This window comes from Bufo bufo, chromosome 4 (genome assembly GCF_905171765.1).
Source record: "Bufo bufo chromosome 4, aBufBuf1.1, whole genome shotgun sequence".
Lineage (NCBI taxonomy): Eukaryota > Metazoa > Chordata > Amphibia > Anura > Bufonidae > Bufo > Bufo bufo.
Window position 1 is genome coordinate 316629434 of NC_053392.1, and position 25716 is coordinate 316655149.

Sequence of the window (25716 nt, forward strand, 5' to 3'; positions counted from 1 at the left end):
AAATATTTGGGAGTTTTTAAACCAGCAACTGGATCTGAATACCTTTGTGATTGCATGTAATTAAAAGATTAGTGTAGCCACTGACCTATTCAATAAAATGTATCTGTATAGCGCCACCTGCTGTTTGTTTTTTATATCTCTGTCCACCTTGCTGAGGTGGACACACATGTTCAGTTCTACCCTTCGACTGCCTCCTGTGCTGTGATGGGGAGACAGCTGCATCAGAAATGACACACTCCCTATAAATCTAGCAGAGCAATTGGAACAATGAATGGGGAGATCTCTGGAACCATGTGAGGTACAGGATTAGTTCTAGGTTTCTTAGAAAGAGATTGTCACATTAATCATAGGACTAACCCACTTGAATACACTTGAAAAATGACTGTAATCTACAACCAAGTATTTAACTGAAATTATTCCTTTCTTTTAGTTGGCTGTGAGATGGCTGGAGCACAACTGCCGTTATCAGTACATAGATGAACTGCTGCAGTATGTACGTTTTAGCCTCATGGATACAAACGCTCTTCACACTATCATCCTTTCTCACCCTTTGATTCAAGCTAGTGAAACAGCTACAGCACTAATTAATGAAGCCTTGGAATATCACCAAAGTATCTATGCACAGCCGATATGGCAGACCATACGGACGAAACCACGCTTTCAGTCCTGTACACTTTATATTGTTGGAGGAAAGAAGAGGGAGATCTGCAAAGTTCGGGAGTTGAGATATTTTAATCCTGTTGATCAAGACAATGTTCATATTGCAGGAATCGCAAATTGGAGTGAGCTGACTCCTATGCCGGTAGGGAGAAGCCATCACTGTGTGGCAATCATGGGTGACTTTTTATTTGCTGCAGGAGGGGAAGTTGAGCATGCCACTGGGCGCACCTGTGCGGTGAGGACAGCATGCCGATACGATCCTCGCAACAATGCATGGATTGAAATAGCTCCAATGAAGAACTGCCGGGAGCATTTTGTTCTGGGTGCACTGGACAATTGTCTCTATGCAGTAGGGGGCAGGAATGAATTACGACAGGTACTGCCATCTGTAGAGCGGTACTGCCCCAAGAAGAACAAGTGGACTTTTGTACAGTCGTTTGATAGATCTCTTTCATGTCATGCTGGATGTGTTGCAGATGGTCTTCTCTGGATATCAGGTTAGTGACACTTGTTACAAATATATAATTTATAATAATTGTCCATAAGGCTATAGAAAAATATTTTTTTTTGAAAAATTCTACTCAGGTAGAGATAGGACATGACAGTGAAGGCAGCCAACATCCTCTTATTATTATATTTCCTTTGAACATGAAGAATTGGACTGTGCTGTTGGTTGTCATCAGCAGCAACTCCATACTTTTGAAAACTAGCAATAGTTAAAGGGGTTGTTCGATCTTTTAATATTGATGACCTATCCTCAGAATAGGTAATCAATATTAGAACAGTGGAGGTCCGACACCTGCCACCCTGCCGAGCTGTATGAGTAGACGGCGTGCACACATTCCATTTCCCTTCTCTCTTCCTGCTCACCACTCCTTTGCCATAGACAGGCGAGCAGGAAGAGACATGGGAGATAGCACATGTGCAATGCCCGCGCCATCTCCTCATACAGCTGATTGGCGGGAGTGCTGGGTGTCGGACCCCCACCCATCTGATATTGATGACCTATCCTGAGGATGGGTTATCAATATTAAAAGCCTGGGCAACTCCCTTAATAAAAGTACTGTCTTACAGGTAGGTTGACAGAGTGCTAACATTTCTCTTTTTTATCATTACTGCTAGTTGGTGAATATATTTAGTTGGGTTGATCTACCTGAAAAATACAAGAAATTGATGTTCCTGTTCAGAGAGAATTTTAAGTCACTTGAATACACAGGAGACATTGGAAAAGGTGCTTGAAATCCAAATTTTCAGTCAATCAAAAAGGTGGTATCAACTTTTTCAAGAGAGTTTAAAAGATTGAGAAAAGATTGTCATGACCACCCCCTTGAATATGTGAATAGTAGGGTTATACATCATGAATGAGGACTTGACACTCGGTAATAGTGACCATAGTCTAAACACCGCCGGGTATTTTATATGGAGACGTTCGTTATTAAACCACCTAGGCATGGTTCATTTTATTGCAGAGGACCTGACAGTTTACAGCTGTCATTTTCTAGCCTAAGTTGAATAAGCACTTGAATCGTGACACTCTTTATAGAGAAATTACCAATTCTTTCAAAAGACTGCTCGCTGAACAGTCCTGTCATTCTACAAAATATTGGTATTTATCATTGAAATAACTTTCTTTTCACCTTTCCAATGGCATTCTCTTTCAGTCTTTTGAGAGGTTAAAATTTTCCATTGCCCGTGGTATACTTTGACTAGGACTTCAAGGATGAAACACAGTACAGTTAATTCAATTTTTTTGGCAGACTGTATTTTAAATTTCATCTGTGTCACTTCAAAGTTAGAAGAAAAGTTGTTTTTGAAAATTGATTCTCATATAAGATGGCATATTTAATGCCAGATGTATCTATAGAATGCTCGCAAGATGCAGATTATCCCCCTGGGGAGGCAGATCAAAACTGCCAATCAATAAAATATACTTATTAGGGGAAACCGAGGAATCTGTGCAACTGCTTTGATTGCAGGGGACAGTGTAGCAGCATGGGGTACCATAACCTAAGAGCAAGAAAATCAGCCTGATGACTTTCAAAGCCAAGAATAATGCTGTAGGCAAGGGTACTCCACACTAGGAAAAATTACAACATATATAGACTGTTAATAATTCCGTATCTATTTTTGTGTCGTCAAATCTGTATGCAAATCCTCTGCATCTCATTTCAGAAGATTAATCTAACAGTGAGAGAAGAGGTATGTGAAGTGCATAAAATTATCAAGGACCTCCAACATTGAAGCGGAGAAGTGAAATGTTCAGGAATGAACTTCTCTCGTTTTTGTTTCTCATGATTTGAAAATGTCTACTTTTCGCAACAAAGGAACAAAAGAGTCTATAGTTGTTGTTATTAAAAAGGAAGCAACAGTACAAAATGTGCACAATAATAGCCCATGTTGTCACAGGCTCCATCTTCATTTTGTTGACGTTATAATCAGTTGTGTGGGACAATGCTGTCTCATTTTTGGGTATTGGTTACAAATATATGGAAGGAGATCTCATGAGTTCCCCCGAGAAGGGATGACATAAAAGTTCACAGTCTATTTCATCAAAGAGTTCATAATAAGCATCATTTGTATATTATATAACATTGTCTGGCTATTCTTAAGTACACTTCCCGTATATATTAGTATATTACATTGCTTGAGGTGCAAAGAACATAATGAGGAAGCACTGGAGTAGCGAATGTGGAATATCCTATCGCTTATAAGCAATATGGTAATATAATAAATCAATGAAATTATGACAATTATGATGTCACAGTGATGAAAAAAAGTTACTGTTGCTTTATTCTACATGACTGTAACTTGACAGCAAAGGAATATTGCAGAATTGTTTTTTTCAGTGTCAACTATTCTGCCGTTCTCTTGGCCTTTTCTCCTACCATCACTTTTAAACTTTTGGCAGGAGACATAGCTTGCATCATTGTTGGAGGTACCCATTACATTTGGGAAGTTTGAGTATCTAAGGAAGAAGTTACCTTTTAATGGTTGTTCAGTAACTTTGCTCATTAAAAGGGTTCTCTGAGATTTTCTAGATCTGTACAATGTATGACACTAAATGGATGCTGTATGACACTTAACACTACTATTCATTTTTACATTGTAAGCTGCTATAAATCTTGGAACTATATGGTAGTATTGCAGGATAAGTATGGGCATTTTAGAAATCTGGGATATATGTTACCCACTAAAAGACCGGGCAAATTCTCTTTTTTTCTATTTTGTTAACTTCATTAAGATCAATAACTTTTTTATTTTTCCATTCACATAGCCATATATAGGCTTGCTTTTTGTGGGGCAAGTTGTATTTTCTATTGGCACCATTTAATATTGCATATAAGTTAGGAAGCTGGAAAAAAATATGAATGGGATAGAATTGGAAAAAAAAAAACACAATTCCTCAACAGTTTTATGGGTTTTCTAATTTACGATATTAACTGTGTGGTAAAAATGACACATTAACTTTATTCTGAGGGTTAGTATAGTTACAGCAATCTAAAATTTGTATAAAAAAACTACTTTGAAAAAAAATATTTTCTTTGCTATATTCTTTAACCCATAACTTTTTTTAGATTCCTATTTACAGAGTTAGGCCTCATGCACACGACCGTTGTGTGCACCTGTGGCCGTTGTTCCGTTTTCCGTGATTTTCTGCGGACCCATTGACTTTCAATGGGTCCGTTGAAAACTCGGAAAATGCACCGTTTGTCATCCGCGGCCTTGATCCGTGTATCCTGTCCGTCAAAAAAATATGACCTGTCCTATTTTTTTAACGGACAACGGTTCACGGACCCATTCAAGTCAATGGGTCCGTGAAAAAACACGGATGCACACAAGATTGGCATCCGTGTCCGTGATCCGTGTCCGTGATCCGTGTCCGTAGGCTACTTTTATACAGACGGATCCGAAGATCCGTCTGCATAAAAGCTTTTTCAGAGCTTCCGCACCTGAAGGGGTTAATTGTGCGTATCATAGCCCCCTGTAAGAGATCAGGGGCTGCCAGGCAGCAGGGGGCAGACCCCCCTCCCTCCCCAGTTTGAATATCATTGGTGGCCAGTGCGCCCCCCCCCCTCCCTTTATTGTATTATCATTGGTGGCCAGTGTGTGACCCCCCTGCCCCCCCTCTATTGTATTAATATCATTGGTGGCCAGTGTGCAGCCTCCCCTCTTCCCCCCCCCCGATCATTGGTGGCAGCGGAGAGTTCCGATCGGAGTCCCAGTTTAATCGCTGGGGCTCCGATCGGTAACCATGGCAACCAGGACGCTACTGCAGTCCTGGTTGCCATGGTTACTTAGCAATATTAGAAGCATCATACTTACCTGCTGCGCTGTCTGTGACCGGCCGGGAGCTCCTCCTACTGGTAAGTGACAGATCATTAAGCAATGCGCCGCACAGACCTGTCCAAAAATCAAGGAAGACCCACGGACGAAAAAACTGTCACGGATCACGGACCAACGGAACCCCGTTTTGCGGACCGTGAAAAAATACTGTTGAGTGCATGAGGCCTTATACAAAGGCTCATTGTTTGTGAGACAACCTGTAGTTTTTATTAATACTATTTTGGGGTATGTATGACTTTTTGATCACTTTATGTTGTTTTTCAGGCGAGATGATGAAGGCATTTTGATCTTTTTTTTTCACTCCAGCATTCACCATCTGGGACAAATACTTTTATATTTGAATATTTTGGACATTTTCAGAAGCGCCAGTTATATATATAGATTTTTTTTTTTGTTTATTCATGTTTATTTGTAAAATAAGAAAAGGGGTGATTTGTATTTTTAATTCTTCAGTTTTTGTTTTCCAATCTGTAAAAACTTTTCTCTTGTATTTTAAAGGGACACTATCACCTGGATTTCACTTACTGAGCTATTAACATCACCACATCAGTCTCCACGATTTATATAAAAATATACTAGTATTACAGCCCTTTGTCTTTTCATTCGTCTAGAAAATAGCTTTTATTCATATGTTAATTACCTCGATAAGGAGCCCAAGGGGTTGTCCCTCCAGCCGTTGGAGCCCGGCCGCGCCCATTACTTCGGAGCCCAGCACTGCCCCATTGCTAATTTATTCACTGCTCATCGCCGATGTAATGTGTTTGTTGCTCCCGAAATCTCGCACTTCATTCTGTGAGGCCGATGCCAGGACACTGCGTGGGCTCTGACATGAGTACCCACGGCACATGTGCAAAATTTCAGGCGTCCTCTACCAGACCCCACTTTACAGTACGGCCATGACACGTACCCAGTTTGAGGCCATCCGGAAATGCCTGCATTATGCAGATAATGCAGCATGTCCCCTCCTCAAGGTGATCCTGCCTATGACCGCCTGTACAAAATCAGGCCGGTCATCGATCACTTTGGGGCCAAATTTGTGCAGGCCTATGTACCTGGAAGGGAGGTCGCGGTTGATGAGTCTCTCATTGCTTTCAAGGGAGACTCATTTTCCGCCAGTATGTTCCCTCTAAGCGGGGGAGGTATGGCGTGAAGCTGTACAAACTTTGTGAGAGTACCTCAGAGTACACCTACAAGTTTCGTGTGTACGAGGGGCGAGATTCCCGTATTCAAGCCCCAGAATGTCCCCCCACTCTGGGTGTTAGCGGGAAACTTGTGTGGGACCTTATGCACCCACTGCTAGATAAGGGTTACTACCTGTACGTGGATAATATTTAAACTAGTATCCCCTTGTTCCGATCCCTTGCCGCCAGATCCACGTCCGCTTGTGGGACCGTGCGGAAAAATCAACGCGGCCTCCCTACCCACCCCCTCCAAGTACCTATCCCCAGGGGTGCGACCCAAGCCCTTACCAGTGGAAACCTGTCGCTGGTCAAATATAAGGACAAGAGGGATGTCCTTGTACTGTCCACAATTCACGGTAACGGCATCACCCCTGTCCCTGTGCGAGGTACCGTGGCAACGGTCCTTAAGCCCGATTGTATCGTCGACTACAATCAGTATATGGGAGGAGTTGATCTCGCTGATCAAGTCCTCAAGCCATATAATGCCATGCGCAAAACATGGTACAAAAAAGTTGCGGTCTACTTGGTACAGGTTGCCTTGTACGACTCTTTTGTACTGTCCCAGAGCGCTGGCAACACAGGGAAATTCTGGAGGTGCCCGGATCGTCCCTGGCCAACACTTTCCAGGTGTGGTCCCCCATACTGGAAAGAAGGGACGGACCCCAAAAAAAGTGCAGAGTGTGTCACAGAAGGGGGATACGGAAGGACACCACCACTCAGTGTGACACGTGCCCCGATCATCCGGGCCTCTGCATTGACGGTTGCTTCAGGGAGTACCACACTTCCATGGAGTACTACATTTATATTCCCCTTCCCCAATTTAGCCACTGACAATCAGATAAAAAACTATGGTTCTCAGACTTGAGACACTAAAACTAAAAAATGTTATATTAGGTATCGCCGCGTCCGTAAGAATTTGCTCTATAAAAATACCCCATGACCTAACCCCTCAGATAAACACGGTCAAATTTTTTTAATAAGAACGGTGCAAAAAAAGGTATTTTTTTGTCACCTTACATCACAAAAATTGTAATAGCAAGCGATCAAAAAGTCATAAGCCCCCTAAAATAGTGCCAATAAAACCATCCTCTCATCCCGCAAAAAATTAGCCCCTACCTAGGATAATCGGCTAAAAAACAAACAAAAAAAACTGACTCTTAGACTTTGTTTATAAAAAGATAATATAGTGTAAAACATAAATAAAAAAGTAGACATATTAGGTATCGCCGTGTCCGTAAGAATCTGCTCTATAAAAATACCCCATGACCTAACCCGTCAGATGATTACGGTAAAAAAAAAACGGTGCAAAAAAAGGCATTTTTTGTCACCTTACATCACAAAAATTGTAATAGCAAGCGATAAAAAAGTCATATGCCCCCTAAAATAGTGCCAATAAAACCGTCCTCTCATCTCGCAAAAAATGAGCCCCTACCTAAGATAATCGGCTAAAAAAAAAAAAAAAAAAAAAACGAACTATGGAGATACTAAAATGTTTTTTTTTGTTTATAAAAAGATAATATAGTGTAAAACATAAATAAATAAAAAAAAAGTAGACATATTAGGTATCGCCGTGTCCGTAAGAATCTGCTCTATAACAATACCCCATGACCTAACCTCACAGATGAACACAGTAAAAAAAAATTGTGAAAATGGTGCCAAAACAGCAATTTTTGGGCAAATTTTCAATTTTAATCAGTTTTTTTCCAGTAACAAAGCAAGGGTTATCAGCTAAACAAAATTTTATATTTATTACCCTGATTCTGCAGTTTACAGAAACACCCCATATGTGGTCGTAAACTGCTGTATGACCAATTGGCAGGGCGCAGAAGGAAAGAAACGCTGTATGGTTTCTGGAAGGCAGATTTTGATGGCCTTTTTTTTTGGCACCATGTCCCATTTGAAGCCCCCCTGACAGGGGCGTAGCTATAGGGGGTGCAGAGGTAGCAGTTGCTACCGGGCCCAGGAGCCTGAGGGGCCCCAAAGACCCTTGTACCACATGAGAAGACACCTGTTTTATAGAAGGTGCATGCTGGTCAAGTTACACCTCTGGCTGGAGGGAAAGTGTTAGGTCAAGAATTTGGCAGGGGGGGTGCTGTTTCAATTTTTGCCTCAGGCAGCAGGAAGGCAATGTGCTTCCCTGCCACTGGCCACAAAGCAATGAGGGAAGGGGGGCCCAAGCTGAACTCTTGCACCAGGGCCCATGAACCTTTAGCTACGCCCCTTCCCCCTGATGCACCCCTAGAGTAGAAACTCCAGAAAAGCAACCCCATCTAAGAAACTACTCCCCTCAAGGTATTCAACACTGATTTTACAAACTTTATTAACCCTTTAGGTGTTCCTCAACAGTTTATGGAAAATGGAGATGAAATTTCAGAATTTCTATTTTTGGTAACCTTGCCTCACAAAAATGTAATATAGATAAACCAAAAATCATATGTACCCTAAAAATAGTCCCAACAAAACTGCCACCTTATCCCGTAGTTTCCAAAATGGGGTCACTTGTATCGATTTTCTACTCTAAGGGTGCATCAGGGGGGCTTCAAATGGGATATGGTGTAAATAAACCAGTCCAGCAAAATCTGCCTTCCAAAAACCACAAGGCACTCCTTTCACTCTACGCCCTACCGTGTGCCCGTACAGTAGTTTACGGCCACGTATGGGGTGTTTCTGCAAACTACAGAATCAGGGCAATAAATATAGCATTTTGTTTGGCTGTTAACCCTTGCTTTGTTACTGGAAAAAATGGATTAAAATGGAAAATTTGCCAAAATATTTTAATTCTCAGATTTCATCTCCATGTGCCAATAACTCTTGTGCAACACCTAAAGGGTTAACAAAGTTTGTAGAATCAGTTTTGAATACCTTGAGGGGTGTAGTTTCTTAGATGGGGTCACTTTTATGGAGTTTCTACTCTAGGTGTGCATCAGGGGGGCTTCAAATGGGACATGGTGTAAATAAACCAGTCCAGCAAAATCTGCCTTCCAAAAAACCACACGGCGCACCTTTCCCTCTACGCCCTACTGTGTGCCCGTACAGTAGTTTGTGGCCACATATGGGGTGTTTCTGCAAACTACAGAATCGGGGCAATAAATATAGCATTTTGTTTGGCTGTTAACCCTTGCTTTGTTACTGGAAAAATTTACAAAAATTTAAAATTCGCCAAAAAATTGAAATTTTCAAATTTCACCTCCATTTGCCAATAACTCTTGTGCAACACCTAAAGGGTTAACAAAGTTTGTAAAATCAGTTTTGAATACCTTGAGGGGTGTAGTTTCTTAGATGGGTCACTTTTATGGAGTTTCTACTCTGGGGGTGCATCAGGGGAGCTTCAAATGGGACATGGTGTAAATAAACCAGTCCAGCAAAATCTGCCTTCCAAAAACCACACGGCGCACCTTTCCCTCTACGCCCTACCGTGTGCCCATACAGTAGTTTACGGCCACATATGGGTTGTTTCTGCAAACTACAGAATCAGGGCAATAAATATAGCATTTTGTTTGGCTGTTAACCCTTGCTTTGTAACTGGAAAAAATGGATTAAAATGGAAAATTTGCCAAAAAATCTAAATTCTGAAATGTTATCTCCATTTGCCATTAACTCTTGTGGAACACCTAAATGGTTAACGACGTTTGTAAAATCAGTTTTGAATACCTTGACGTGTGTAGTTTCTAGAATGGGGTCATTTGTGGGTGGTTTCTATTATGTAAGCCTCACAAAGTGACTTCAGACCTGAACTGGTCCCTAAAAATTGGGTTTTTAAGACTTGCTTCTAAACTTCTAAGCCTTGTAACGTCCCTAAAAACTAAAATGTCATTACCAAAATGATCCAAACATGAAGTAGACATATGGGGAATGTAAAGTAATACCTATTTTTGTAGGTATTACTATGTATTATAAAAGTAGAAAAATTGAAACTTGGAAATTTGCTAATTTTTCAAAAATTTTGGTAAATTTTGTATTTTTTATTTAAAAAAATTATTTTTTTAAACTTAATTTTACCAGTGTTATGAAGTACAATATGTGACGAAAAAACAATCTCAGAATGGCCTGGATAAGTCAAAGCGTTTTAAAGTTATCACCACATAAAGTGACACTGGTCAGATTTGCAAAAAATGGCCTGGTCCTTAAGGTGAAAATGAGCCCGTCCCTAATAGGTTAAGTATCCCTAGGGGACTTGAACATGTGATTATTAGACTGCTAATGCCATAGACTGCAGTCAAATAGTATTGCAGTCTATGGTACAATTGCAATGCTCCTATTAATCTGTGCCAGGGCTTAATAGGTTTTAAAATGAACTTTACTATGACAGGCCAGGCTACCATAGCAACTGTACGTCTCCCTTGATCTTGTCATGGTGGGGGAGGGAAGTGTTCAGTCACTAGAGTGAGCCTTCCCCACGCTCAGATGATGTGGTCCCAATTGACCATGATAACTTGTCTGTGATGGGAATTTCTGTTGTCACTGACACTGCTGGTGGATAACTGCAGTGTAAAACAGCAGTTACCTGTAGAGTGGATGTCACCAGGGGTTTAAAATGCATCTATCATGGAACAGATAGTTATACATTTTAATGTAGCTATCAATGTGTCAACCACAGGAGAATAGTTGCAAGTTGGTCCACCTCTCACTTGTTTGAAACCAGTGAGATCTTACAACAAATATCTAATGTACGTGGTCACCTTTACATATCTTCTGTGGATAAATGAAAAACACCGCCATAATATGAGGCATTGTATGTACTATATTGTTTGTCTTGCAATAATTCTTGAATATCTCTATCATCTTTCTGTAGGAACAACTGTTGGGGGTAGGTTGAAGTTGAAAGTTTTCCAGATGGATAAGAAATAGAGCATTTTTTGAAATATGTAAAAAAAAAAAATATTGAGAACTTAACTGTAATGAGAAATTGCCAGTGCCTCAGGTTTCTCTGATATAAACATGAAAGGGAGATGTTCTGGAGGCATGCAGATAATGTGCGGGGAGGTGGGTGCCAGTCTAGTTCTCATTGAAATAACCCCCGAGCTGCATCTGATGCATCTCATCCAGCCAAACAGTACACTGCTCTATACTGATGAGGGGCAAGAACTCTGAAAAATATGGGTTGCTCTTCCATTTGTTGGTGTCTGACATGAGTTAATTTGCTAATGATTTTCTAGGAGAATAGGAAACTGCTGTGCTCCTAGAAACATTTTTCCATCTTCTGGGTGAAAATGCAGATCACATGTGCACTGACCCTACGTTGGCCAGTAAAATTGTATGTAATCTTAGAATTTTAGACCCCCATCAGACCTCAGATCGGACACTCAAATAAAAACCTTATTCATTATTAGACCTCAGATCAGAGCTCCTTCAGACATACAATAAGTAAATAAACTTACCTCTCCTGCCCCAGATGGCCACTCTGCAGATCCAGCGGCTCCTCCTGTACTCACTTGGTCTTTTCCAAACACCATGCTTGACCGTGACCTGATGTCGTACAGCATCAGGTCATAATAATGCATGCACTATGTCCTGACTCTGTACACAGTCAGGACCATGCAGCGCCCAGCCCAGAGAATACCTGGTAGCAGTGAGTACAGCCAGCACCAGGAGCACCTCTCCTGCATAATGGAAGTGCTCACTAGTATTTGCTCCATAGGATTCACTGCCATTTTCCCCACACTTTGTGGGAAAAAAGTGTGTCTTATGGAGCGAAAAATATGGTAGTACATCAGAAGTTAGACAAAGTTAATTATTAGTGTTGGGCGAGCATGCTCGACCGAACACCATTTTCACTCGAGCATCGCGATGCTCAAGTCTCCTCTCTGCACATTTGTTGGCTGCTACGCAGCCAATAAACTTGCAGGGAAGTACTGGCCCTAACTGTAATGCCGTAGCCATGTTGGTTACACAGTGATTGGCTGGCCAGAACACGTCATCGGGTGCTTTATAGCACCCAATGACACGTGGTTCGGCTCAGTCTTAGTCAGGGAGAGCTGCAGCAGAAGGGACAGATAGTGTAGGGACAAGAATTGTTTAGTGTTGAAAGGTGTTAGAGACCCAAATGTCCTTTTAAGGACTATTGTTTTATCTGGCAGCAATATATATTATTAGCGCAACCTGCGCTAAATCGCTTGCAATTGTGCGGCCGCTGCAGACAGTGACACAACATCTGCTACATTAGCGCATCCTAAATATCTGTGACATTCAGCGCAATTGTTTGGCCGCTGGTGACAGCGACATTACCTGCGCTACATCTCCTGTATAACGTTTGCGCATCATAAATATCTGTGACATTCAGTCAAATTTTTTCCCCGCTGGTGACAGCAACATTACCAGTGCTACATCTCCTGTATAGCATTTGCGCATCCTAAATATCTGTGACATTCAGTCAAATTTTTTCGCCGTTGGTGACAGCGACATTACCTGGGCTACATCTCCTGTATAACGTTTGCGCATCCTAAATATCTGTGACATTCAGTCTAATTTATTTGCGCATACAATTTCAAAATCTGTGCTACTGTACGTGTGACATACTTGCAAGCATATATACCATTTAATATGCTCAAGGCGAGCAGTAAGGGACGGGGAAGTGGCCGTGCTGCTTATGGTGCAAGCAGAGGCCGTGTCCTTGGGCGTGGTGAAACTGTACCTGCTGCCAGAGCACAAGAAAAACAATCCTCCACGATACCTAGCTTTATGTCCCAGTTTGCAGAGTGGCGCAGGACACCACTCTCGAAGTCACACCAGTGCGACCAGGTGGTTGGTTGGATTGCAGCAGATAATGCTTCCAGTCGGTTAAGCACCACCCTGTCTTCCACAAAGTCCAGTCTCAGTAGTCAAGAGTCTGGTCAACAGAATCCTCACCCTGATCCTCCTTCCTCCCACCATGGAGAATCTTGCCAAACAAGTGATCCCACACTCGGATATTCCAGGGAGCTCTTTTGAGCGCCATTCTTTGATTTGGGCCTCTCACCAACCCCGCTTGAAGAGGGATATGAGGAGATCTTGTGCACTGATTCCCAAACTCTTGAGCATCCACAGTCTGAAGAAGAAGACGGTGGGGAATGGCAATTAGTTTTTCACAAGGTGGATGATGAGACACAGTTGCCAATAAGTCAACGGCAATTAGTGTCTCAAGAGGTTAATGATGAGGATAAGACACAGTTGGCAATAAGTGAGGTTCTTGTTAGGTCAACAAGTCAGGAGGATGACCAGATTGAGGAAGTGGAAGAGGAGGTGGTGGACGATAATATCACTGACCCAACCTGGGAAGGTGGCAAGCAGAGCAAGAACAGCAGTACAGAGGGGGAGGGATCTGCAGCACCGCAACAGGCTGGAAGAGGCAGTGGGGTGGCAAAAGGGAGAAGGCCGGACACACGAAACAGGCCTGCAACTGTTCCCCGGAGCACCCCCTTGTGGCAATCTCCCTTGCCAAGGAGTATGTGTTCTGCAGTTTGGTGCTTTTTTGAGGAAAGTGCGGACGATAAAAGTATTGTCATTTGCAACCTGTACCGTACCAAAATGAGCAGGGGCATGAACACTAGCAACCTCATAACCACCAGCATGATCCACCACATGGCATCAAAGCACCCTAATAAGTGGGCCAAACGCCTGGGTCCACAATCAGTGTCTGTGGGTCACAGCACTGCCTCCTCTTCTCCTGTGTTACGTGCTGGGCAATCCACTGTCCAAGACGGAGGCCCGGATGCCTCCCGCCCTGCACCTGGACCTTTGCAAGCACCAACAGCTAGCACATTCTCTTCTGTGTCCCAGAGCAGCGTACAGATGTCCATACCCCAGGCCTTTGAACGAAAGTGCAAATACCCAGCCACCCACCCATAGGCCATAGCACTAGATGCGCACCTTTCCAAACTGCTGGCCCTGGAAATGTTGCCATTTAGGCTTGTGGACACTGAGGCTTTCCGCACCTGATGGCGGCGGCCGTCCCTCGTTACTCAGTCCCCAGCCGCCACTATTTTTCCTGGTGTGCCGTCCCCGCCTTACACCAGCATGTGTCCCGTAACCTCATCCGTGCCCTGACCAACGCAGTTATTGGGAAGGTCCACTTAATGACTGACACATGGACAAGTGCTTTTGGCCAGGGATGCTACATTTCCCTGATGGCACACTGGGTGAATGTTGTGGAGGCCGGGAGTGAGTTGTACCCTGGGATGGCCCAGGTGCTACCGACGCCAAGAATTGCGGGCCCTACTTCCATCAGGATTTCCGCCACCACCTACATTAGTGGCTGCAACCCCCCTTCTCCTCCTCCACCTCCACTTCCACCTCTGAATTCTCATCTTGCAGCACCAGTCAGCCATAAGTCAGTAGCTGGAAGCAGTGTAGCACTGCAGTGGGGAAGCGGCAACAGGCCGGGCTGAAACTAATTTGCTTAGGTGACAAACAGCGCACCGCCGCAGAGCTGTGGCAGGGTATAAGGGACCAGCCTGAGCTGTGGCTCTCGACACCCAAACTACGAGGCATGGTTGCGTCTGATAATGGCCATAACTTGGTGACGGCTTTGGAGCTTGCCAAGCTCGCACACATACCATGCCTAGCCCACGTGTTCAACTTAGTGATTTAGAAGTATCTCAATACCTACCTCAATTTGCCTGAGCTACTGGCGAAGGTGCGCCGCGTGTGCCCATTTCCGAAAGTCAACTACAGCTGCCGCCTGTCTGGCAACCCTGCAGCAGCGCTTGCAATTGCCAGCTCACATTCCACATGTTGGCCAGGCTTTGTGAGCAGCAGAGGGCAGTAGTGGAATACCAGCTGCAACATGGTTATCGCCTTTCCAGTCAGCTTCCGCTCTTCACAAGCGACGAGTGGGCATGGATGTTTGACCTCTGTGAGGTTTTACGCAACTTTGAGCAATCAACAAAGATGGTGAGTGGCGATGCAGCTATTATCAGCGTAACCATCCCACTTCTGTGTCTACTGAAGCGCTCGCTGCTCACAATGAAGGCGAACGCTTTGCATGTGGAAGAGGTGGAAATGGGGGAAGACAGTACACAGGGTGATAGCCAGACCACCCTCCGTTCGTCTTCTCAGCGCGAATTGGATGATGACGAGGAGGAGCAGGAGACGGTTAGCTCTGTTCAGCGTGGATGGGCCGAAGAGGAGGAAGAGGATGAGTAGATTAAGAGTCATCCTCCTGATGAGGGCAGCAAAGTCTTGTCTGTTGGAACTTTGGTACACATGGCTGACTTTATGTTATGCTGCCTTTCCCGTGACCCTCACGTTATACGCCTTTTGGCCAACACCGATTACTGGTTGTTCACCCTTCTCGACCCCTGCTACAAAGAGAACTTCTCATCTCTCATTCCTGTGGTGGAGAGGACTAGCAAAATGGTGCAATACCAGAAGGTCCTTGTGGAAAAATTGCTCCAAAAATTTCCAACTGACAACAGTGGCGGCAGAGTACGTAGTTCCTTGGGCAACCGTGTATCGAAGACGAGGGGAACACACAGCAGTTCCAACAGAGGCAGGGCAACATTCTCCAAGGCCTAGGACATTTTCATGACACCCTGCGAAAGGTCAGGTCTCACTAGGGAGATTCCTGAGGAGGCTTTACAGCGAGCCCTGGCCCCTATAGCCGCGGATCTAGAGACGATCAAAGCGGACGTGCACCATATAGGTGACCGCGTTGAGACGCTTGAGCAGTCGCAGGACGCCATACTCACCTTTAATGCGTCTGTAAAGGATTCCTTGCTCTCGCATGCCAGGGCGATGAATACACTCCTGCTTCAAATGGAAGACCAGGAATAGAAGAAGGAACATCAGGCTCAGGGGGCTTCCAGAGGCGGAGGATAAAGAAGACCTTTTTCAGGTCATGGACTCCCTCTTTAGTATGCTTCTAGGCCCAGAGCAAGCGTCACATATTACTGTGGAGAGAGTGCATAGAGCATTAAAACCGAAGCCAGCGTCACGAGACAATCCAAGAGATATAATTTGCGGTATTTTAAGCTTCAGAGATACCGAATTAATACTCCAGGCGGCAAGGAAACAAGGGGAAGTGAAGCTCCAAGGGGCCCAAGTTCAAGTCTACCAAGACCTAGCTGCATCCACACTGCAAAAACGGCGCGTATTAAAGCCTCTCACTGATCTATTGCGGTTGTCCAAATTCCCATACAGATGGCTCTTCCCATTTGGGATCTCAATCACGATAGGGAATCGCCGATACACCGTTCGATCGCCTGAGGACTTACCACCTGTTTGGGAGGCACTCCAACAGCCTCCGATCGAGATTCCCTCCTGGTTACCCGTCCTACCTGCGGAGGATCTACCACCACTCCCCCAGGCGTCTGGATGGATGAAGCCAAAACCCCAGAGATCCGGGAAGAATAAAAGAGCAAGGCCGCAAGGAGTCCCGGACTAAGGGTTCACTGTTAATGCATCTTTCTTTTTTCTCCCATAGCAGTATAGCATTGTTGGCATAGTGGCGCTGCGTCCCTGTTGGATGTTGGCTACCCTACTTAGGCGTACCTTGCCTATTAAAATGCCCATGGTAGTCAGTACCACTGACATTCTTTGGTATACTAGCATCTTATCTGGATAGGGGCGCATGCCCAGCTGGGTGGCTAAGGGGCCTATTGCTATGCTCTGCCAGGCTGCTGTGTATTGTGCCTTCCTTATTCAACAAAATGTTGGTCAAGGATAGCTTTATTATGGCTTTATTATTGCTTTACTATAGCTTTATTATAGCTTTATCATAGCTTGGATATAGCTTTGTTATAGCTTTATTATAGCTGAATTATATACTAATGTGCACGAGGTTTAGAAATGGGGTTCTGGGCTGGTTGGGATACACATGGTTTTCACATGTGCGATTCTTCCCCCCCCGGCCCAAAAGGCCGTACTTCTTTGCTATTACCTTTAAGTTATTGTTATTGTTGAATTGGTTCTTTAACCTGTTTGGTACATCCAAGTGGCCTAGTAAGACAAACGACCTAAATATACAAAATGTCACTTCTATGAGATGGCTCCATTAACCCTATGTCTTTCCACCTTCAACGTACATGGTTGTAATAGCCCTAAAAAACGTAGTAGAGTGTTTCAAGTTCTCAGGAGAATTGGTGCGGATATAATACTACTCCAAGAGACCCATTTTTCTCATTCGCATATTCCTAACTTAGAACATAGCCCTTTTAATGTGTGGTATCATGCTACCTCCAGTAGTTCTGCGGCCAGAGGAGTCAGTATAGGCTTTAGGCGGGGCACACCCTTTGCCTTCCAATCCGCAGTAAGGGATCCGGAAGGGAGATACCTATTATTGAAGGGAGAGATAGGACACTTAACTGTCACAATATGTAATCTCTATGCTCCAAACGTGAGGACGGTTGGCTGGATGACAGAAGTGCTGGACAAAATTGGTCCATTTGCTGCGGGTCTATTGTTAGTCGGTGGTGATCTTAATCTAACCCTGAATCCTTTACTTGACTCCTCTGCCCAGAAATCTGCCGTTTCTTTCCGAGCCCTAAAAACAGTCTAGTCACGTCTAAGATCTTTGCATCTTAGTGATGTTTGGAGGTCGGCGCATGGTGACAGGCGTGATTACACATTCTATTCTAATCCTCACAAATCATACCAGAGGTTGGACTACATGTTTGTGCAGGATAAATACCTGCCGGCTATTAAGTCCTCCACTCTCCACAACATCACAGTCTCTGACCATGCGCCGGTCTCCCTTGCCATAAATTTACCAGAACTATGTAGTAGGGAGTGGACATGGAGGCTAAATCACACCCTTTTGGACTCGCAGTCTAGGGTTGACTCCATATCACAGAAGTTGCGGTCTTACTTTTCTACCAACACAACGCCCGATATATCCCAGGCAATAATATGGGAGGCACATAAGGCGGTGATTAGGGGAGAATTTATTGCATTGGGGTCCCATATTAGCAAACTAAGAAAACGTAAAATGTCAGACCTCTTATCTCATATTGCTAGCCTAGAATCATCCCACAAACGTTCTGGTGCACTTAGAGATCTAGAGGAGTTGAAGATAGTGAGACGCGAACTGCAGGAGCTGTTAAACATTAAGGCGTCTAAAGCCTATCTAAAAGTGAAACACAAGCATTACGTCCATGGAAACAGAGGCGGGAAAATAATGACTGCACTTATTAAAAAACGGGAAAACCAGGTTTTCATTAAACGTATGAAGTCACAAGCAGGATTGGTTAAGACTGACTCAAGAGATATATCAAAGATCTGTAGAGATTACTACCATAGTCTATACAACCTTAGAGGGGAGGAACAGGAGGAGGTACGGATAGACCGCAAAAGGGAGATTGAGCAATTCCTGGAGACATTAAACCTCCCCACCCTGGATGACGCTTCCAAATTATCACTATTGGCCCCCATTTCATTAGCAGAAGTAAAAAAAGTCCTGAACTCAACTCCATCAGGTAAGAGCCCAGGCCCTGATGGGTTCACAGTGGCCTATTATCAAAAGTTTTTACCGGATTTAGGCCCACAACTAGTAAATTTTTTCAACGCCCTTTTAAGTGGTTCCCACATAGCCAATCAAGCACTAAAAGGACATATAATTGTATTGCCTAAACCAGATAAAGATGTCAAGATCCCCTCTAGCTATAGGCCAATCTCTCTGCTAAATGCAGATGTCAAGCTATAGGCCAAGGTATTGGCCAATAGGCTATCACCCCTACTCCCAGGGATTGTATCCCCCGAACAATCAGGCTTTGTGGGGGGCAGGGAATGCAGGGACAGCACCTTTAGAGTGCTTCAAGCTCAACAATTCGCTTTAAAACAGGGGAAGTAGCTTGTGTTCCTCAGCACTGATGCCGAAAAGGCGTTTGATAGAGTGGCTTCGGATTATATGGAAGCCACTATGCATAAGTTTGGCCTCCCCCCCCCAATTCGTGGGGGCGGTGCTGTCCCTGTATTCTAACCCCTCCGCAAAAGTACAGGTGAACGGCATCTTGTCACCACCATTTAAAATCTTAAACGGGACACGCCAGGGATGCCCGCTTTCGCCCACCTTATTCATCCTGTGTTTAGAGACTTTTATACAATCTCTGAGGCAAGATCCTGAGATTCAGGGGCTCACAATAGGCAAGGACTTACATACTATCGCCGCGTTTGCAGACGATATGCTTATATTTCTGACCAACCCCGAAAAGGCATTCCCATCCCTCTTACGACAGTTAGAAGTATATGGAGCCCTTTCCAATTTCAAGATTAACCTTTCTAAGTGTACGGCAATGGGTATTAACATTTCTCACTCATCTATCACGAAATTGGAGAGGGATTTCCCGTTTGAATGGAACAACTCCCATATAAAGTACCTGGGTATTAACATAACTAAAGACCCTAACTTATTATTCCACCAAAACTACATGTCATTATTCGATAGTATAAAACAACAACTAGTTGATATAAAAATTCCCTTCTTATCCTGGTTGGGGAGGAAAAATTTACTGAAGACCTATGTACTTCCTAGAATATTATACACACTCCAGACCTTGCCCATTTCCCTTCTTCAGTCTTTCCTAGCAAGAGTCCGGAGTCTTTTCTCTTCTTTTGTGTGGGGAGGTTGTAGGCCCAGGTTAGCATATAAGATTCTCACCAAACCCATATTTAAGGGAGGATTTGGTCTTCCTGATGTTGCAGCATATTATAGAGCTGTACAACTTAGGCTGCATTCTGAAATTTGCAGTCCTATGAATACAAAGCTCGGATGCAGGATAGTTAGGAATATACTAGGCCCTAGAGGAATGGCAGCATTATGGGACCCGAAACTAGCAATGAACCGTACCATAGGTAAAGGGGGACTAGATCCTCTACAAGGGGTTATGGTCACTTGGTCAAAGATATCGCCACTCCTGCGTAGCCCCCCATGCATGTCTCCGTATACTCCCATTTGCTACGTCCCGTATTTGGTTATTCAAGGATTTCAGGATGATTTGGGTTTATGGAAAGCAATGGGTAGTGTAGCAATTGGGGATATCTTGAAAGAAAGGGCAATCCCCTCTGCTCAAAGTTTATCAAGGAGCTTTCCTCATATTCCTTGGTTGTCCACTCAATATTCCCAGTTCCAAAAGGTATGTACTCTATATTTGGCATGTACCCCTAGTAAACTAGACCCTACATGGTATGACACTTGTCTGCTTAGCCAGGGAAACAAGAAAGGAGCTATATCTAGAGTATATAATAAGTTATTGGAGGAGGAAGACCATGGAAAACCTTGGTTTATTTCCCATTGGGAAAAAGACCTTAATACTACATTTGATGAGAGAACGGTAGATAGGATTCTGTGTCATTCACATGGATATTCTCGGTGCATCAGGATCCAAGAAAATGCATTCAAATTGGTAACCAGGTGGTACAACACGCCAGCAAAATTGCATGCCATGGACCCCTCGCATACGGAACAATGCTGGAGATGTAAAGGTTCTAGTGGCACATTATTGCACATCTGGTGGACCTGCCCCTCGATAAAACCATATTGGGAGATGATTTCAAGGAACATATTGGAAATCATCCCTTCCTCTTCCTCACTGACCCCTTTAGTGGTCCTGTTAAATCTCCCTAATGATAAACTCATTCTTACCAAACACTCTCTATTATCATCCCTAGTAGCTGCAGCAAAACTTCTGGTTCCAGTCCATTGGCTTACCAATAAAATTCCAACAAATATGGAATGGGTAAACAAAGTTCAGGAGATTCAATTACTAGAAGAGCTGTCCAGCTGGGAATCTCTATCACACGATAAACACCTGAAAATATGGGCTCCATGGCTGCAATGGCAGGCTAAAAACCAAAATGCTTGGGCACTGGGAGTAGCATCTGATCCTAACAGTAGTGACTAGTGTTTATTATATTTTTTGTGTATCGTGCTTCCTACCATCAGAAGGATGGTGATCTGACTTGTGGGTGGAGTGATGGAGGTGGAGTTCTTTGCCACTGACCTTCCATTCCTATAGACAACATCTGTACACCAAAATCATATGCTCATCAGTATTTCTCCCTATGCATTGTTCTGCTATTATGATTGTATGCATGCTATAATTTATATGCCATCTTATGCCTACCATACGAGTCGTATTGTCTTATACCTTTAAATATCTTATATGATATGCACTGACCAAGGATGTATTGTTCATGTTTATTAATATTTCTCAAATATGTAATGCACCTTTCTCTGCCTTGTAAATTGAAGAAAATCTTAAATAAAGATTTGTTAAAAAAAAATGAACAAGGCCTGGATTGCCCCTGACCTCTCTACTCCACCAGAGGAAAGCGGCTGAACATAAAAGCACTTTAAATGTGGCTTTTATGGTGTATTGAATACACTGTATTCCCATGCACCCTTTCCACCACAAAAAAGGGTATATGGTTAAATCTTCCTTTTCTCGTCCTCCTCCTCCATCATATCAACATGCTTATTAGGCTGCCCTCGCTCCTAATGTTTTAGAGGGTCGGTTCTGCAGCAGACCCTCACCCCTAATGTTTTAGCGGGTCACCAGCAGGCCCTCGCCCCTAATGTTTTTAGATGGTCAGATCAGCAGCAGACCCTCACCCCTAATGTTTTAGAAGGTCAGATCAGCAGCAGGCCCTCACCCCTAATGTTTTAGAGGGTCAGCTCAGCAGCAGACCCTCACCCCTAGATGGTCAGATCAGCAGCAGGCCCTCGCCACTAATGTTTTAGATGGTCAGCTCAGCAGCAGACTCTCACCCCTAATGTTTTAGATGGTCAGATCAGCAGCAGGCCCTCTCCCCTAAAGTTTTAGAGGGTCAGATCAGCAGCAGACCCTTACCCCTAATGTTTTAGAGGGTCACCAGCAGGCCCTCACCTCTAATGTTTTTAGATGGTCAGATCAGCAGCAGACCCTCTCCCCTAATGTTTTAGAGGGTCAGATCAGCAGCAGACCCTCACCCCTAATGTTTTAGTGGGTCATCAGCAGGCCCTCGCCTCTAATGTTTTTAGATGGTCAGATCAGCAGCAGACCCTCACCCCTAATGTTTTAGAGGGTCAGCTCAGCAGCAGACCCTCACCCCTAATGTTTTAAATGGTTAGATCATTAGCAGGCCCTAGTCCCTAATGTTTTAGAGGGTCACCAGCAGGCCCTTGCTCCTAATGTTTTTGACGGTCACCAGCAGGCCATCAATCATAATTTTTCAAGGGTGTGTATGATGCCCTCCTTTATGTGTAATAAAGGGTGTATTGGAGTGCCGGTTCCTTGTATTTTTTGGCAGCCCTTTGACTTAGTGCATAGGCTTTATTAGTGTAGGAGTCCCACTACCTGAACAATTGTACCACATATGAATGAGGCCCTCCTTTATGTGATATACAGGTTGTATTGAAGTGCCTCTTCCTTGTAATTTTTGGCAGCACTAACACTTTATATACAAGTAAATATACAGGAAAAAATGTTTCCTAACAATTTTTCCTCTAAAATCGATTTTATCTTCGGTTTTGTGCATATTATCTGTAAAAGTGGCGTACTACTCGGACAACATCGTTCCCAGCAACGACCTGGGAGTCCAAGATGCATCAAGACATCCTCCCCATGCTGTTCCCAAACCATTTCAGTGGTGTTTCCATCAATTTCTGACCGTTTCCTGTGAACCAGACACCCTCCCCTCTTCAGAGAAGGGGGTGCCTGGTTTAATGCTCGGGTTCTCCCATTGACTTCCATTGTGCTCGGGTGCTCTGTAGAGCACCCCAAAGTGTTCTACTTGAGCACCCGAGCACTTTGATGCTCGATCAACATTATACATTTTTTTTCTATTACTTGCCAAAATATAAAAAATGTACCGTATTAAGTTTGACTTTTTTCTGTTGTTCTGTTCACAAAAATATGCTGTTGCAATATGAACACTCTCCAAGCTTAGAATTTAGAATACTGTAATACTGCCTCCCCATTTATCTGTTGATTCAGAGAATTGAGATATTTTATATTCTAAAATATATTTAACATTTCATCTTTTTCATTTTACAACCTTTGTACTTTCATGCAAATTCACAAACCCCATGAGCAACCCTTATTTTGCTTTCAATTTGGAACATGTCATTAATGACCTTACCCTGCCCTACTCCGCTATTTCCCCAGTACAACTTATTAAACCTAAAAGAAGAACAGAGAAATAAGTTTTGTGAGAGACATTTTTTTTGTGTGTGTTTTACTCCTTATAGAAAAGTAGCTGCTTGTCGTCTCCCATGTGTAGTCATTCAGTCTAAACTTGACGTGGTGCTTTTAGCTGGTCCTTCAGTTCCTAGTTATTTTGAATTTAACACATGGCTCATGTTCCTGGGGCTTATCGGGCTTGTTAAAATCCACATGGATGGTAGATTACAGTAGCATTTTCCCTGTGCCATATTGGCACCAGAGGTATTTTTTTTTCTATAGTACATCAATGGCCCAGTAAGGCTACTTTCACACTACCGTTCAGAGCGGATCCGTCTGGGGTCTGCCCAGACGGATCCGCTCATATAATGCAGACTTGGGATCCTTTCAGAATGGATCCGTCTGCATTATATTATAGAAAAAATTCTAAGTCTGAAAGTAGCTTCAGACGGATCCGTCCAGACTTTAAATGGGGGACGGATCCGTTTGAAAATTGAGCCATACTGTGTCAACTTCAAACGGATCCGTCCCCATTGACCTACATTGTAAGTTTGGACGGATCCGCTTGCCTCCGCACGGCCAGGCGGACACCCGAACGCTGCAAGCAGCGTTCAGGTGTCCGCTTGCTGAGCGGAGCGGAGGCTGAACACTGCCAGACTGATGCATTCTGAGCGGATCTGCGTCCACTCAGAATGCATTAGGGCAGTACGGATGCGTTCAGGGCCGCTTGTGAGCCCCTTTAAACGGAGCTCACAAGCGGACACCCGAACGCTAGTGTGAAAGTAGCCTAAATTGGATAAAACTATTTTTAGAGGTGTAAAATATCATTTAAAACCTTTATTACCTGTATAGCTGTGAACTTTTTGCTCTTTGCTTTAACCTGGTGCAAAGTTACATAGAGTAATCTATGAAATAAAAAAAAATTATTTTGCATTTAATCGTAGTTTTACCGGTATATGGATCTCCAAACATATCTTGATATAGTAGGCAATTAGTCTATGAATTTTATCTGATAGATACTTGTATGAGGCACTGACATAAAGGCTATCTTTTGGGGGCAATTTACTTATTTTGGGCTGAAAATTATTTTTCCAACGTGTCTTTTTCAAAAGAATTTTGGCATATTTTGTCCTATAGGGTTACCTTTCAGCCTAGCTGGAGAGTATATTAGTTTCAGTTTTATACCAAGTTCCATCATCTTGCTGTTATGACTGGCCCTTACTTCTGAATTCCTGAAGCTCATAAACATAATAAGTCATTATAGCTAAATTCTTTTCAAACTGGTTATGAGCTTATTATATATATTCTTCATATTTATTGAAAAAAATGTGATTTTACTTTTTAGCAGCAGAACATGGGTAAATATAGCGGTGTAAACAAATAATTATGAGCCTTTATGTTTGCCAAATCTTAAGTGATGGTGACATTTCAAAATTAGTGATTTTTTTAAATGAAATGGCAAAATGTCTGACTTTCAACACCTCATTTTTTCTATTGTGAATAAAATATGGGTGTAAGAGATTTGCAAATCTTTGCATTCAGTTTTTTTCAGCATTTTACAGTGTCCCGGTTTTTGGAATTGTGTGTATGTGTGTATATATACACTGCTCAAAAAAATAAAGGGAACACAAAAATAACACATCCTAGATCTAAATTAATTAAATATTCTTCTGAAATACTTTGTTCTTTACATAGTTGAATGTGCTGACAACAAAATCACACAAAAATAAAAAAATGGAAATCAAATTTTTCAACCCATGGAGGTCTGGATTTGGAGTCACACTCAAAATTAAAGTAGAAAAACACACTACAGGCTGATCCAACTTTGATGTAATGTCCTTAAAACAAGTCAAAATGAGGCTCAGTAGTGTGTGGCCTCCACGTGCCTGTATGACCTCCCTACAACGCCTGTGCATGCTCCTGATGAGGTGGCGGACGGTCTCCTGAGGGATCTCCTCCCAGACCTGGACTAAAGCATCTGCCAACGCCTGGACAGTCTGTGGTGCAACGTGACGTTGATGGATAGAGTGAGACATGATGTCCCAGATGTGCTCAATTGGATTCAGGTCTGGGGAACGGGCGGGCCAGTCCATAGCATCAATGCCATCGTCTTGCAGGAACTGCTGACACACTCCAGCCACATGAGGTCTAGCATTGTCTTGCATTAGGAGGAACCCAGGGCCAACCACACCAGCATATGGTCTCACAAGGGGTCTGAGGATCTCATCTCGGTACCTAATCCCAGTCAGGCTACCTCTGGTGAGCACATGGAGGGCTAAGCGGCCCTCCAAAGAAATGCCACCCCACACCATTACTGACCCAATGCCAAACCGGTCATGCTGGAGGATGTTGCAGGCAGCAGAACGTTCTCCACGGCGTCTCCAGACTCTGTCACGTCTGTCACATGTGCTCAGTGTGAACCTGCTTTCATCTGTGAAGAGCACAGGGCGCCAGTGGCG

At 43.5% G+C, this 25716-nt stretch overlaps 1 protein-coding gene across 1 annotated transcript in view; it reads left to right on the top strand.

Moving 5' to 3' along the window:
* The window catches only part of KLHL32 (kelch like family member 32), a 316085-nt gene that overhangs the window by 261191 nt on the left and 29178 nt on the right, over positions 1 to 25716 (top strand). Inside the window, exon 7 of the mRNA XM_040428786.1 lies at positions 431 to 1157. Within this exon, the coding sequence (XP_040284720.1) occupies positions 431 to 1157 (727 nt within the window). The remainder of the gene's footprint in view (positions 1 to 430; positions 1158 to 25716) is intronic.